Below are 13,112 nucleotides of genomic sequence, written 5' to 3' on the forward strand. Positions count from 1 at the left end.
GGGTCATTCTGACCAACTAGAGACCCCAACACTGAACAACCACACCACCCAAAAAAACAGGCAGTGGGCTTTGTTTAGTCTTTGTTTGGGCTCAGCACAGCCCAGCTGGTCCGAGAAGTTAAGCTGGGAACCTGCAAAGGGGCCTCGGGGAGAAGGGGCCTCCTTTTTGTAGAACATGTGCCCCTGGTCCCAAGGCCCACTGGAGATCCCAAGGACAAGCAATGACAGCAGGATGACCCTACCAAAGCCACAGTGGGACTGCTTTTTAGAGGGTAAAGAGCTACCCTACACTCTGAGCAAGGAACCGGGGTGCTCAGTCCCCCCAGCTGCTCCCTCTGCTGCTCCCTCTGCCTCTGTTGGTGCCTGGCTATCCCTGCTGAGGGGCGGGGGACAGGCGGCCCCTCTCTGCTCCCTGGGCCACCCAAGCGCTGGTTCACACCTCGCCTTGCTATTGCCATCGCTGACACACGAGATCAAAGTCATGGCGTTGTGCTAAAAGCCACAGGAAATCCTTCCAGCTATACTCCCAGCCTTTCCTCATGTTTAGCTTAGCAGACTGACGGTACATTCATTCCTCTTTTTTTGTAGGTTTTGTTTTGTTTTCTTTTGTTTTGCTTTGCTTTTTTTTTTTCTTTCTAACGAAAACAAGCGGCGTGCTAAGAACTGCAAGCCCTCTGGGAGGTGTTCAGCCTTGGCCGGAGCCGCCCGAGCCCCCGCGGGGCCGGGAGGCTGCGCTGGCCCGGGCTCAGCGGGAGGCTCTGGGACAGCCATTCCTGCCTCCAGCCGCTGTCTGGGCGGCTGTGCGAGGGCAGAGCCGCTGCAGCTCCGCTCCGACGGCAGCGGCATGGCGCTCCGGGCAGCTTGCCTCCTCCTCTGCCTCCTCTCCCTCGCCCAGGTCTCCGACCAGCAGAACGGCAAAGCCCGGCAGAAACCGGCGGCTTCCAAGAAAGGTAAGGGGCAGCGGCAGCGTCCTTGCGAGGAAGACTTGCAGGGCTTCGGGGGGGTTGCAGTCAGCCCACTCGCCTGGGCATTTAACAGTGCTTTAGTGAAACTTGATAAAAAAACATCTAAAAACCTAATAAAGCGTCTTTCTCTCCCCTTCCTCCATGGGAATGACTGTGCAGCTCTTCTGTAAAATAGTGAGGGTATTAAAACGGTTCTGGTGGGTTCCTACCTTGGATAAATTTGTTGGGACAGCTTAGTCTGAGTTTCAGAGGGAACACGTTTTCCATGTTCCGTCTAAGGTTCATCCCAAGCTTTTCCTCTAATAAACTCTTCCTTTCTATAGCCCCCTCAACCTTTCTCATTCATTTTTCAGAAGGAAGTAAGTGGCAGATGACAGACAATTTTGGAGATGAGAAGAGGCAGAAAATATCCAAGCCATTAAGCATCAACAGGGTTCTTCATTTAAAACCGCTGCCCTCGGGTGTATTTCACACCGGGCGCAAGCTCTGCCTGCTTAGGCTTGCCAGACGGCAGTGTGCCCACAAAGGTGCCTGGGTTTCCTATTCTCTACTGTGTTTGTTTCTCCTTCTCTTCTCCTGTTTTCCTCCTATCCCATCCTTGACTCAGTGCACGTTAAGTAGAGGAGAAGGCAGGGGAGGTGAGGAAGCAGCATGTGAGCTTGCCTGCCCGCCTGATGTGTCCGACCGCAGCCGCGTGGGCTTGGACCGCTCCTGGCAGGCACTTTCCTACTTGGAAAGAAGTGGGGAGCAAGGAAGAAGCATCCCTGGAATTCGCTTGGCCAGGCTGCTGTCTACACTCACCCAGTGGCTATTTTTGTCAGATTCCATCCTTGAGAAATTTCTGCCTTTTCTCCCATTAGATCTTTCTATGAATTCACAAACTTAGCTGCTTATTCCACATCTTATTCTGCAGGACGTGGAATAACAGAGAAAACAGTCTGACTGTTTTCAGGAGCAGAACATACCCCCTTGAGCTCATATAGGGCACATACATGCACTGCACTTACTGGAGGTACCGAAACAATAAAAAAAGAACTCAACAATACCAGGAAAGAGAGACATTTCTTAAAGAAATCCTGTTTTTCTCTAGGTGTCATTGCAACTCCTGTTTGTAATCAATTAGTGGCAAGAAGGGGGGAGAAAGATCTCCTTTTTGACAGGAAAATTTGGCTCTGATTTAAAAACTTTTGAGGAGGGTGTCCTGAAAATCAAGCCATCTGGGCCAGCTGGTGGCAGGTTTTGGTCAATTTCTTTTCAAAGCAGAGGTCACATTTTCTGTGGAGGAAAGGGAAAAACCCAGCAACTTGGCATTTTTGATCAGTCCCATCCAGCCCCATAGGGGATCAGCTGCCTCTGGAAACTCCCAGTATTTCTTGGTTAATATTTTTCAGATTTTTACCAATGCCTGAGGGTAGGAAAAGGAGGAGAAAAGCACTAAAAATCCCCTATGGAGCTCCTCTTCTACTCTACATCTAAGCTTGCCTGCCCAGCCACCACAGGGGCCAGAGCTCAGCCACTTCTGCTCTGAACAATATCAGGATGGCCCCATCTCACCCTCATCCAGGCATTCAATGCCCTCATCCTGGTTCCAGCCCTGCGCTTTGCCTGGGAAGGTCAGGAAGAGCAAGGCCACTGGAGGGTTGGTGTGTTTGGCTGGATTTATTTTTTAATCTATGCAACAAAACCACAAATGTTAGAAAAGAAAGCACTGGTTTAAGCCAAGCTTTTTATGTTGGTCTTTTTTAAATTTTTCTTTCTTTCTTTTTTCTTTTTGTAATTATTGCTTATGTTTGGATCTGCTTCAGAATGAAAAATGATGCTATTTCAACATGAAAAAGCCAAACCACAGTATTTAGAAAATGCTGAGATAGCACATTCAGTTTGCCTTCTGTTGTGTTTTTCCCCCTCAGAGTACTCCCCAGTTATTGTTCCAAATGCAGTAGCTCAGCAAACTCTCCCTGAGCACCAGTGTCTTGGGATACAGATGGATTTGCCCTTGTCTGGCAGCTCTGGAGGTCTCATCCAAAAGAATATCCAGGGGAGGCAGGCACTGGCATCCCTGCCTGGGCTGTGCTGACACCCCATGGCTTGAGGGTGCAGGCATCAGCCCTGGGGGGGCTCCCCTTGGTCACAGGTGTGTTGGGGTACTGACATCATGGAAGGGAGCATCTTTGCACAGCTCTCACAGGTATTTCTGAGGTAACTGGAGACAGAAGTCAGAGTCTGGATGCTTAATTCAGTGAGTAGGGAGTAATTTGGGCTTCTCGCCTAATGCCACCTACTGCCCAAAATTTCAGTGTATTCTTGTCTGGCTGCTCTTCCCTGAAAATGCCTGTGAACATTTAGTCTGCTGTAAATCCAGTGTGGGTGTGTTCAGTCTCCTCCTTTGATCCAGGGACAGACTGCAGTATGGGACCTGACTGCTCCACTTCATACCTTTGAAGAAATGCCTGGTGTCAGAAGAAGTACTGGTGGTCAGAGAGCTTTGATGACAGACATTGTGAACCAGAGCAGTGCTCATTCCTCTGGGGGACAAAAAGCTGTTTGGATCTCCAGGCAAAGCTAAGAAACATATATATATATATATATATATATATATATCCAAATTTCATACAGGAATAGTTAAGACATTAAAATTAAGTACAGAGGGATTTGTTAAGCATAAAATTAGAATGGGTGAGAGTTCCCATTTGTAGCTTTAAATACATTCCTGGCTAGGGTTTCAAGCCAACAGACTATTTTGACCCACACTTCTGTGAGTCTCCTTTTGATCTTGCCTCTGCCCACGCTTAATGCTGCTGCTCTCGGTCCTGCACAGGGACCCACTCCAGCTCCCACAGGATCATCAGTATGCCAGCTTCCATCACAGAAAACCCAGACTGGAAACAGGCTTGATCCCAGGCTTCAGGAGTTGAGCCTTGAGGAAATGACAGCACCGAGACAAAAACCCATGGCAATAAAATAGACAACAATGTCTGTTATGTAGCCATGGTCCTCACTTTATAGCTGAAGGGTGAGTCAACCAGTCCTGGTTCTCTGTGAGATATCCCAGCGAATGCAGTGCTGTAGGAATATCTTGTGGCCCAGGGTTTGGAGATGAGGTACTGAAAAGGGACAGGGCTCTTAGATAGTTATCAAGGAGACATGTCACCTCTCATGGCAGGGACCCTCAAGGTGGGAACCTACCAGCAAACCCAGCTGGAGCACCATAAGGAGCTGGCCCAGCAAGACTCATTAGCAGTGTCCTGACATGGCCTTTGGATGTTACTTAAACCTTAGAACATTTGTTCTGCTGCAAGACAGGCCTGCATGGGAAAAAGCCCCATGATTAATTAGCCTTTTCCCACAAAGTGTTTTCATCAAAGGCAGAAAAATAATATCTAGTGCCTCAGTGTTAAGTGAATCCATTAAAGTTAATTGAGCAATAAGTAAAGTTAACTGAGCAATGAGTAAAGTAAAGTTAATTGAGCAATGAGTAATGCCCTTCTCCTGATGTGTCTGGTTTTCATGTTCATGGCACCATGTAATCTTGGGTTGGTGGTTTTGACCTGCACCCAGGCTGCTTCCCTACTTGCCTGCCTTGGTGTCTCAGCTCCTTGGCCCTCAAGGAAGCCCCTCCTACTGCATTCATGGGCAAACTGTCCCCTTTCCTTTCAGCCCAGGAGAACTACTAGATGCTTTCAACATGAGAACTACTAGATGCATACAAGAGCCTCTCCCACCACCTTCAAGGTGTAAATGGTCCCTTTGCTCCTGTCTAGGAGAAATCCAAGTACTGATTTAATAACTGGTTGGAGCTGTTGTAGAAGCAGCACACCTAACAAGATGTGCTTTAAGAGCCAGCTCTCCAGCCAAAGAGGTGTCTTCTCACAGCAGGAGAGCAGCTCTGGACGCTGTTTGGGTACCTACACTGGGGGTGATGAAGGTAGAGATGGGGCAGAGGCAACTGTGGTGGTCCAAAGGATGATGTGGTTGGTGGGCAGAGGCTGGTGGCTAGTGGTGCAGAGGCAGATGTAGTGGAGGTAGGATCTGCAGCCCTTCCAGCCCCTTCCTGCTGAGCATCAGCCTGGTGAGCAAAGTGCTTTCCTACCAACCTACCAGTGACAGGAGACGGGAGGTGGGTGCAGCCAGGAGTGCACACAGAGAACATCATGTGTTAGGGTGTTTAAGGGAAGCCAGGATTGTGTGCTGTGAATAGAGACAGAGAGAGCAGGCTCTTGAGGAATCTGAAAAAAATAAATCCTGTTCATCATTAGCTTCACGTTGCCCACAAAACATTTGTGTGTGTCAGGACTTCTGTTCAGGCTGGGGTGTCCTCCTGCATTTTGGGAGCTCAACCCCAGACTGCTCTACACAGGGGTGCCAGAGACAAGCCTGCACATTGCAGTGCTCGTGCATGTCACCTCTTCCCCAGCACTGCCAACCCAAAGGGTGACCCCTGCAGCTGGAAGACGCATGGGGTCCACAGTCCCAGAACCTGAACCAGGAAAACAAGGTTGTAATTGATAGTGGAACCAGGCTGGCGAGCAAACACACACTCTGATGGATGTGCAAGGGGACACAGGTGCTGACTTTGTGGATTCCATTTGTTTATCCTCCTCTGAGGGCAAAGAAACACGGAGTTTTGATGATAGGAACAGATTTGGTTGCTTCCCCTGGGATACAACCAATATTTGTGCTCTTTCTTTGATTTCTCCAACAGATGGTGTGAGCCTCAAAATGATTGAAGACCTGAAGGCTATGATTGACAACATCTCTCAGGAGGTTGCTCTACTGAAGGAGAAGCAAGCACTCCAGACAGGTAAAGGGCTTGCTGAAGAACACACAACTTTTACTTCAAGAGAGGAGCTGCTCATAAAGTGGCTGCAATTGCTCTACGTGTCTTCATGAGAGACATGATGAGTGCTTGATGCCCGAGCACCCCACAGCAACAAGCCCACCATGGGGAGAGGGGCTGGGGGATCAAAGCAGACTGTGGGTCTCTGCAATTCCTCTGAGCTGGTGAACCTCCTTGGGCAGTTAACAGGAGCTGTGCAGTGTGGGGTCCCCCTCTTTATGTGCCTCCCATCTGGATATTCCTATGATGCTAAGCCAGATGTTCATTTTCCTTTATGAGGTGGAGGGATAGGATTTGGATTAGTCTGTGATTTAACCAAATCCAGCTTAATCTTTTGTCAGACCCCCAGCGAAATGGCAACCTGGTCTCTTATACACACCGTGCCCAGGGCACTGCACTGCAGGGCAGTCCTGCTACATTAAACATACACAGAAGACAGTCCCAAAATGTCCATCTTCCAGATGTGCTCCATAGGTATTCTGTGCAAACTCCACTGACATCAGTAGGAGTAGGATTTGCAAAACATGAAGCAGAAATGAGATGAAAATGCAAATTAAGGAGATTTTTCTCCTTAAAAGAAAAGGAACACAAGCAAAATCAAGGCTTTAGTTCCAAGCTCACATTCATTGAGAAGTAATTGGTTTGGATATTAATGTGTGTCTCTGATTAGGTATTGTTTGGCTACAATACCCTGCACTCTTAAGGTTTAGAGATTAAAGAAAAGCAAAATAAATTGATATCCTTAAAACCAAAATCAGAGGCAAGTAGAAATTTCCTCTGAAGACCTCAAGCTATGCAAGCGCAACGCTTCTGATCAAAGCTTATTAAAAATGACTTTTTTTTCATCTTGCATAATTAAGATGATTTAATTGGCATGCACGCTTTTTCCCAAAACACTCCAACACCCGGCAGTGCCCATGACAAACCATATTTCCAACAAATTAATCTCAGAAAGAGTAGCAGTGGGGAAGAACAAGGCCAGGGGAAGGAGCAGGAGGACTATGTTGTGCCTCGGCTCCAGCAGTGGCAGCAGAGCCCAGAAGGGTGACAGGGGCACCCCGAAAATCTATTTCACCCAGTGATTTGCAGAGGGGGAGGGCACGTCTCCATGACTGTGTCCCACCCTGCATAGGGGAAAAAGGGGCCCTTGGAATCCTGTGCTGCTAAGGGTCACTGTGCAGCCTAAGAAATTAGATTTGTAATTTGGCTGCTGCGCTTGTTGCTGCTGCCTCTTCCTGGGCTCCATTTTTAAACCAAATTCGCTTTCTGTCTTTTTTATTCTGTTGGTGTGGTAACCTCTCAGTCTGCCTGAAAGGCACCAAAATTCATCTGAAATGCTTTCTGGCATTTTCGGAGGCCAAGACGTACCACGAGGCCAGCGAGAACTGCATCTCCCAGGGCGGCACGCTGAGCGCGCCCCAGAGCGGCGAAGAGAATGACGCCCTCTACGACTACATGCGCAGGAGCATCGGCCCGGAGGCCGAGCTCTGGCTGGGCCTCAACGACATGGCCACGGAGGGCAGGTGGGTCGACATGACAGGCAGCCCCATCCGCTACAAGAACTGGGAGACTGAAATCACCACCCAGCCCGACGGCGGCAAGCTGGAGAACTGCGCGGCTTTGTCGGGGACCGCCAACGGCAAGTGGTTCGACAAGAGGTGCCGAGAGCAGCTGCCCTACGTCTGCCAGTTCATGATCGTGTAGCGGCGGGGCCTCCCCCCTGCCCAGCCAGCCCAGACCCCGCCCTGGGCAGCAGTATGATGGAGCTGTAGCTGCGTCTGCTCCTCTGTGTCCATCCACACACCCCCATGCACGTGTTCAGTAGAGTCACCCTTCGCAAAGAGAGTCGCCACGGCTCGCTGCCGGGTCTTAGAGCCCCAGAGCATTTCCTTTGGCCACATCCAGCCCTGTTCACAGCTGCACTGCTCTTCCTAAGGCACGATTTATAGATATATATTTTTTTACACAGGGAATTTATTAGGACAGCTCAGTTGTTCCAGCAAAGAACCAGTGCAGCAGTCCAGCCGGGCATACAGCTGCCTCGGCTGCCCAGGGCTGTCACTCTGGAGTGTCCTTTCCCATTTTGCTGAGCTTTCTTGGGACACCAGCATAGACAGTTTCTGCTTTCTTCTCTTGTTTTGCTTCCCCATAAGCCCTGGCAGCAATTTGTGAGAGTTCCATGTTCCTCACAGTGTTCCAGTTCAGCCTTGTGAGGATCAAGGTCCTGTCTCAACAAGCAGAGGGAGCTGCTCCTGCTTTGCATTGAGAGATGCAGTTGGGCTTATTTGGTAGGGTACCAGCTGCTCAACTAGTCAAATTACACGTACCAAGTTACAGGTGTGTTTGGTCCTCTTCTCACCTGCCAGAAGCCAGTTTCACTTACTTCAGTGGGAGAGCAAGACCCACTGCCAGATCCTTTGGAAAAAAAAAAAATCCCATCAAAAGCTTTATTTGTGTAGCAGTATCAAGGGGAAAGCAGCAAAAATTGGAGCATAGTTAGTCAGCAATATTACTAGAAATAGAAGATGTGTGTATTACATAAATAACATAAATGTAATACTCTTAGGGAGTATGTTGCTATATAAAAATAAATATATATTGAAAACATGCCCCAAGACAACTTACTCCAGCAGCTTCAGGAATGACCTGATCTGTTCATATGATGGGAATCCAGATGAACTAATCCAGTCTTTGCTGGTTCTTGGCAAACATAAATTTGCTGAGCACTGTTTGTGCCAATATAGTAGTCATGCCCAGCTGAAGGTCTGACCTCAGTGACTTTTTACTGAGGAAAGGTTTAAAGTAAAACAAAACAAAACGAAAAACAAAACCGAAGCAAAACAAAGCAGAAAATCCCCCCAGCAATGGTGGGAAAGAAGTGCAGGTCACCCTGGCAGCTTAACAGAGCTTTGCTGGCTGTTGGCTAAAAGGTATGAGTGGTTCTTTTCAGTCCAGTGCTTGGCAATAACCCCTCCAGTCTGGGTCATAGGCCCTGCATTTCCAGGTTGGAGGTGTCAAGACAGGATCCTGCCCATGGGACAGGTATTCCAGTTTGCTGCTTTGTTTAAAAGCAGCATGGTGGTAGGTCTTCCAAGCCATCGAGTCTGAGCCAAGCTGGAAGCACACACACATTCACACAAATGCCAAGTGCACGCTTCTGAGGTTGTCACTATTGCCAAACTCTCTGCTGTTCAAATGACTATAAAATAAAGATGTCTTTATAGCTTGCTGAAGGAATGGAGTTGTGCCAGTGTGATTGGAGTGTTTTCTTCTACTTAGTCTTTCTCTTCAGAGCAGTTCCAGGGATATATCTGAAGGCTGGAGATAACAAAGGCAGAGGGGAAAAGCAGGAAGTGAGAGCCTCCCACCCTGTAATGCGCTTTATAGGATTCTCCCCCTCCTGCCCCGTTATCCTCACAGTCACACGTCATACACAGGATACAGGCAGGGAATCCTTTTATAGGAAAATAAGATTTCCTTCATTTCCTCCCTTGGTGCTGGGAAATTTCTTTCTGAAATACAAGCTAACCCAGAAGGAAGAACCCTCCCTCAGCCCTGTTTGGCAGCGCTAGTGGTGCTGGGGGAGTTGGCTCCCAGCATGGAGCCAGTCCTTCCCAGGCTGCCTCCCACCTCCTCCACAATGAGCTCTTGGTGCAGAGGCACAAGAGTCCCTCTCCTTCACTCACTGGGGTGGTGATGACTTCTTCCTCCTCCTCTCCAGCATCCCATGTAGGAGAGAAGACCATCCATGTAGAAGACAGTGCCTCACACCAGTCTGTGAAGTTTCAACTGCTGCAGGACTGCATGCAAAATTAGGTCTCTTGCACAGCCCTCCCATGAGCTTTACTTTGGACCCTGCTCCTGACGTTTTCCAAAACTCTCTGCTGTAGGTCATGATTACACCCTGCAAGCCAGCTTGTCTCAATACAAACCCTCCAGTTCCTTTGGCAGATGTTCCCTCCATGCTTTGAGATACACATGAAGGCAAAGCAGCAATGCTGGAAGCGTTGCTGGCTGTAATCCTGACTGGTCGTAAACCACAAGGTCTTAAAACACAAATGTGTGGTCAGAGAAATAAACTGAGGGCTTTTATGGAAAGAGGAACAATGTGAAAGCCATGGATCCTGCAATGCTGAGCTTCAGGAAAGTTGTGGGTGCTGGAGCTGGACCGTCTTGTATCTTCACCAGTGTGAATCTGAAAAACAGCCATGGAGATGGATGCCAAAGGATATTCCCAGAGAGGACATGAAGAAGTCAATCTGTCAAATCTAAAAAATAACAAGTCGCTCTCAGCAGATTTCTTGCTCGGATCTCTCTTGCTCTCTATTTTCACAAAGCTAAACTCCTGCCAGCACCATTCTTCATAGATGTTTTGCTCTTCTGAAGCTGGGAGGAGCACAGGGAAGGGTGGCTTTGCCTCTGCTGTACTTGTTGGATCTAGGATGACAAAACTGACCTTGTAGTCTCAGTTCTACATTTGTAAGTTTCCTGTTATTCTTGCAATCTTCTTCTTGCTATACAATATGCACTACAAATTTTCTTTGAAAAGCCAAAGAGGAGGAACTTCTAGAAGATTCCTCATCCTTGCTTACCACAGCAATGTTGTTTTATGTGTCCAACCCTGTGTTTTGTGGTCACAGGGAATGCCAGTTTGGAGGGATTGAATGGGGGACAGCCACTGGCTGCCACCATAGGGAAACTGTCCTGAGCACATGTGGTCCATCTGCTGGGGGCCAGAACAAGCATCACTTTTTGGATATTCCATTAAATCCTTTGGCATTCAAGCCAGAGTGGAACATCTGCTGTCCATGAAGTGTGGTCCCAACCAAAGGCATGCAGACTAACGAAACCTCAGCTCTTCCCCGAGGAAAAGGAAATGTGGAAGTGGTCATGTCTGAAACAATGTATTGTGATGCCTGCAATCCCTAATGAGCCACATGTTATTAAAAATAGGGGATGTTGTATAAGACCTTGTGCCCCTGGTGGCACTGCTCAGCTGCTTGTGGCTCTGTGACGCAGCAGAGGAAAGATGAAGCATGAAATGCACATGTATTTCTATAAACAAAGGAATTAAAGTTACTGGGCGGGCCTACAGGAGTTCCCTCAGCACTACGCCATCTGGAGCTGACTTCAACAGAGCTGTGCTAACCCACCCCACTGATGGCCCCCACCCCAGTTCACCCTGGTCCAGGAGCTCAGGACCTGCTCCAGGTCTTTGCCTGAAGGTCCAGGAGAAGACCAAATGGTTCAGAGTGAAATGGTTAGCCATAAAACAGGTAATGCTTTTCTGAAGTCTCTCAGCACAAGAGCCAGAACAGCACAGTATTCACACACCTCAGCAGCCAGGTTGCTTTTGGCTTCAGTCAGTGAAAGGGCTGGGTGGGCAAAGGTGGATAGGAATCTGGGAGCTGTGAGCCAAAAGCTTGTTTTGGGCCTTGAACACTTCTGTGGCACTGGGTAGTCCTGACAAGAAACCCAACCCCACGCCCCTGCTCCTTGTGCCTGCCCACCCAGCCCGGGTGTTACTCAGACCAGAGGCTCTCTCCACATGAGGTGCACCCTCTTCCTGTCATCCTTTGCAAGGAACAGTCCCTCAGCACCTCTGCTCCTGCCTGGCACAGAGGGAGCACACTTCCCACCTCTGTGACTACAGAATGAGACCTTTGGTGGAATGAACCTCAAAAGGGAAGGATCTCCTCTGCCCCTGAACCTCTGAGTTTTGTGATTCCTGTTGCCTTTACTCCTCACTCCTGCTCCTGTGTAAGCACTGAACCCCACTGCCAGCCTCTCCTTTGACAAATAAAATAAAATAAATAGCTGAATTAAAGTTACATTTCTCCATCTCAGAAGACACCACAGACAGGAAAGAAGCACACATCTATGAGATTCAGCAAACAAAGCTAAACCAAAACACCCCTGGGAGCATAAATATAAACCTGCTGGGGAGGGGTCGCTAAACTAATGGAGAGCATAAAAATAAACTCCTTGGGGATAGATGATAGGATATCAAGCTGTGCTGTACGAAACAAAACAAACAAAAAATATGATTTATTGCTTTTATATATAGAAGCACTCAGGGGGAGTCCAAAGGTAGCAGCTGGGGACTGTTCCAAATACAGCTGAAAACAAATCACAACCATTTTAGCCTCACACCCAGCAGCCTCTCCACTCTGTCCTGGGCTGTGCAGACAGGTCAGTGTCTGCATCACCTCCCTGTGACTCCCCTGTCCTGCTGTGCTGGAGCCTGGGGCCATCCAAGCTGGCAGCAGCCACAAGGCATCCCAGGGCCTGCGGCATCCCTCCAGGAAGGAAAGAGAAACCCAAGATGCTGTATTGTCAAGAGGTGAGGCCAGCTGCTGATCCCAGAACGTGGCTGCTCTGGCCTCAGCCCTTTTAGCTGGCCCCGAGCCTGAGGGAGGGAACACAACACCTGAGCTGCTTGCCAGGCTGGCAATGGAGAACATGTCCCAAGAAGCTGTGTTTAGAAAACACTGTTTGGGAAGCACAGCAGCTTGTAAATGAAAATGCAGGAGGGGAAATAAAACCTACAACTCTTACTCCTTTGCAGAAATGCCCCATGAACAGCTTGGTTTCCCACTGCAGTGTCAGTAACTTCTATTTCTATCACGCCCATTAACAAAGTGAGGTCTCTGACATTCAGTGGTTTACCCTGTGTCTGTGTTTCTCAGGACCAGTGAGGCCACATCTGGAGTGACAGGTCTAGTTTTGGGCTCCCCAGCACAGGAAGGACATGTACCTAGGGAAGTGAGTGCAGGGAAGTAGAAGGGATTTGGGGAACTGTTGTGTGAGCAGAGAGCAAGAGCTGAGACTGCCGAGCCTGGAGGAGAGAAGGCTCAGGGGATCTCATCTTAGATGCCTGATGGGGAGGGTAGAGAAGACAGAGCCATGGGCACAAACTGAAATACAAGACATTCTGCTTAAAGAGAAGAGAATCCTTTTTCTCTGTGAGGGTAGTCAGATCCTGGCACAGGTTGCTGAGAGAGGCTGTGGAGCATCAATGCTTGGAGACACTCAAAGCCTGACTGGACGTGTGGCCCTGGCCAGTGGGACCTTGCTCTGAGCAGGAGGAGGTGCAATCTGGTGATCTCCAGAGGTCCCTTTCAACTTCTGTGCAAACACAGCCACTGAGCAAGGGATTCTACATAACTTATTCCTCTTCTGCAGTCACAGGAGAAAAACAGGGATTTCAGGAGCAGACAGCTGACCTCAGACACCTGATGGACGAGCTGTCATGTAAACGCCTTCCTACAGAACAAGGTTAGCAGGAAAGCCAATAAAATAATCCCTTG

General features: G+C 48.7%; 1 protein-coding gene across 1 annotated transcript; it reads left to right on the plus strand.

Moving 5' to 3' along the window:
• Nucleotides 1–475: 475 nt before the first annotated feature.
• Nucleotides 476–9,043, plus strand: CLEC3B (C-type lectin domain family 3 member B). Its single transcript, XM_059848234.1, has 3 exons — nucleotides 476–950; nucleotides 5,668–5,766; nucleotides 7,106–9,043. The coding sequence occupies exons 1-3, from the start codon at nucleotides 845–847 to the stop codon at nucleotides 7,504–7,506; spliced, it is 606 nt and encodes a 201-aa protein (XP_059704217.1). The 5' UTR covers nucleotides 476–844; the 3' UTR covers nucleotides 7,507–9,043.
• Nucleotides 9,044–13,112: the final 4,069 nt, after the last annotated feature.

This window comes from Haemorhous mexicanus, chromosome 1 (genome assembly GCF_027477595.1).
Source record: "Haemorhous mexicanus isolate bHaeMex1 chromosome 1, bHaeMex1.pri, whole genome shotgun sequence".
NCBI lineage: Eukaryota > Metazoa > Chordata > Aves > Passeriformes > Fringillidae > Haemorhous > Haemorhous mexicanus.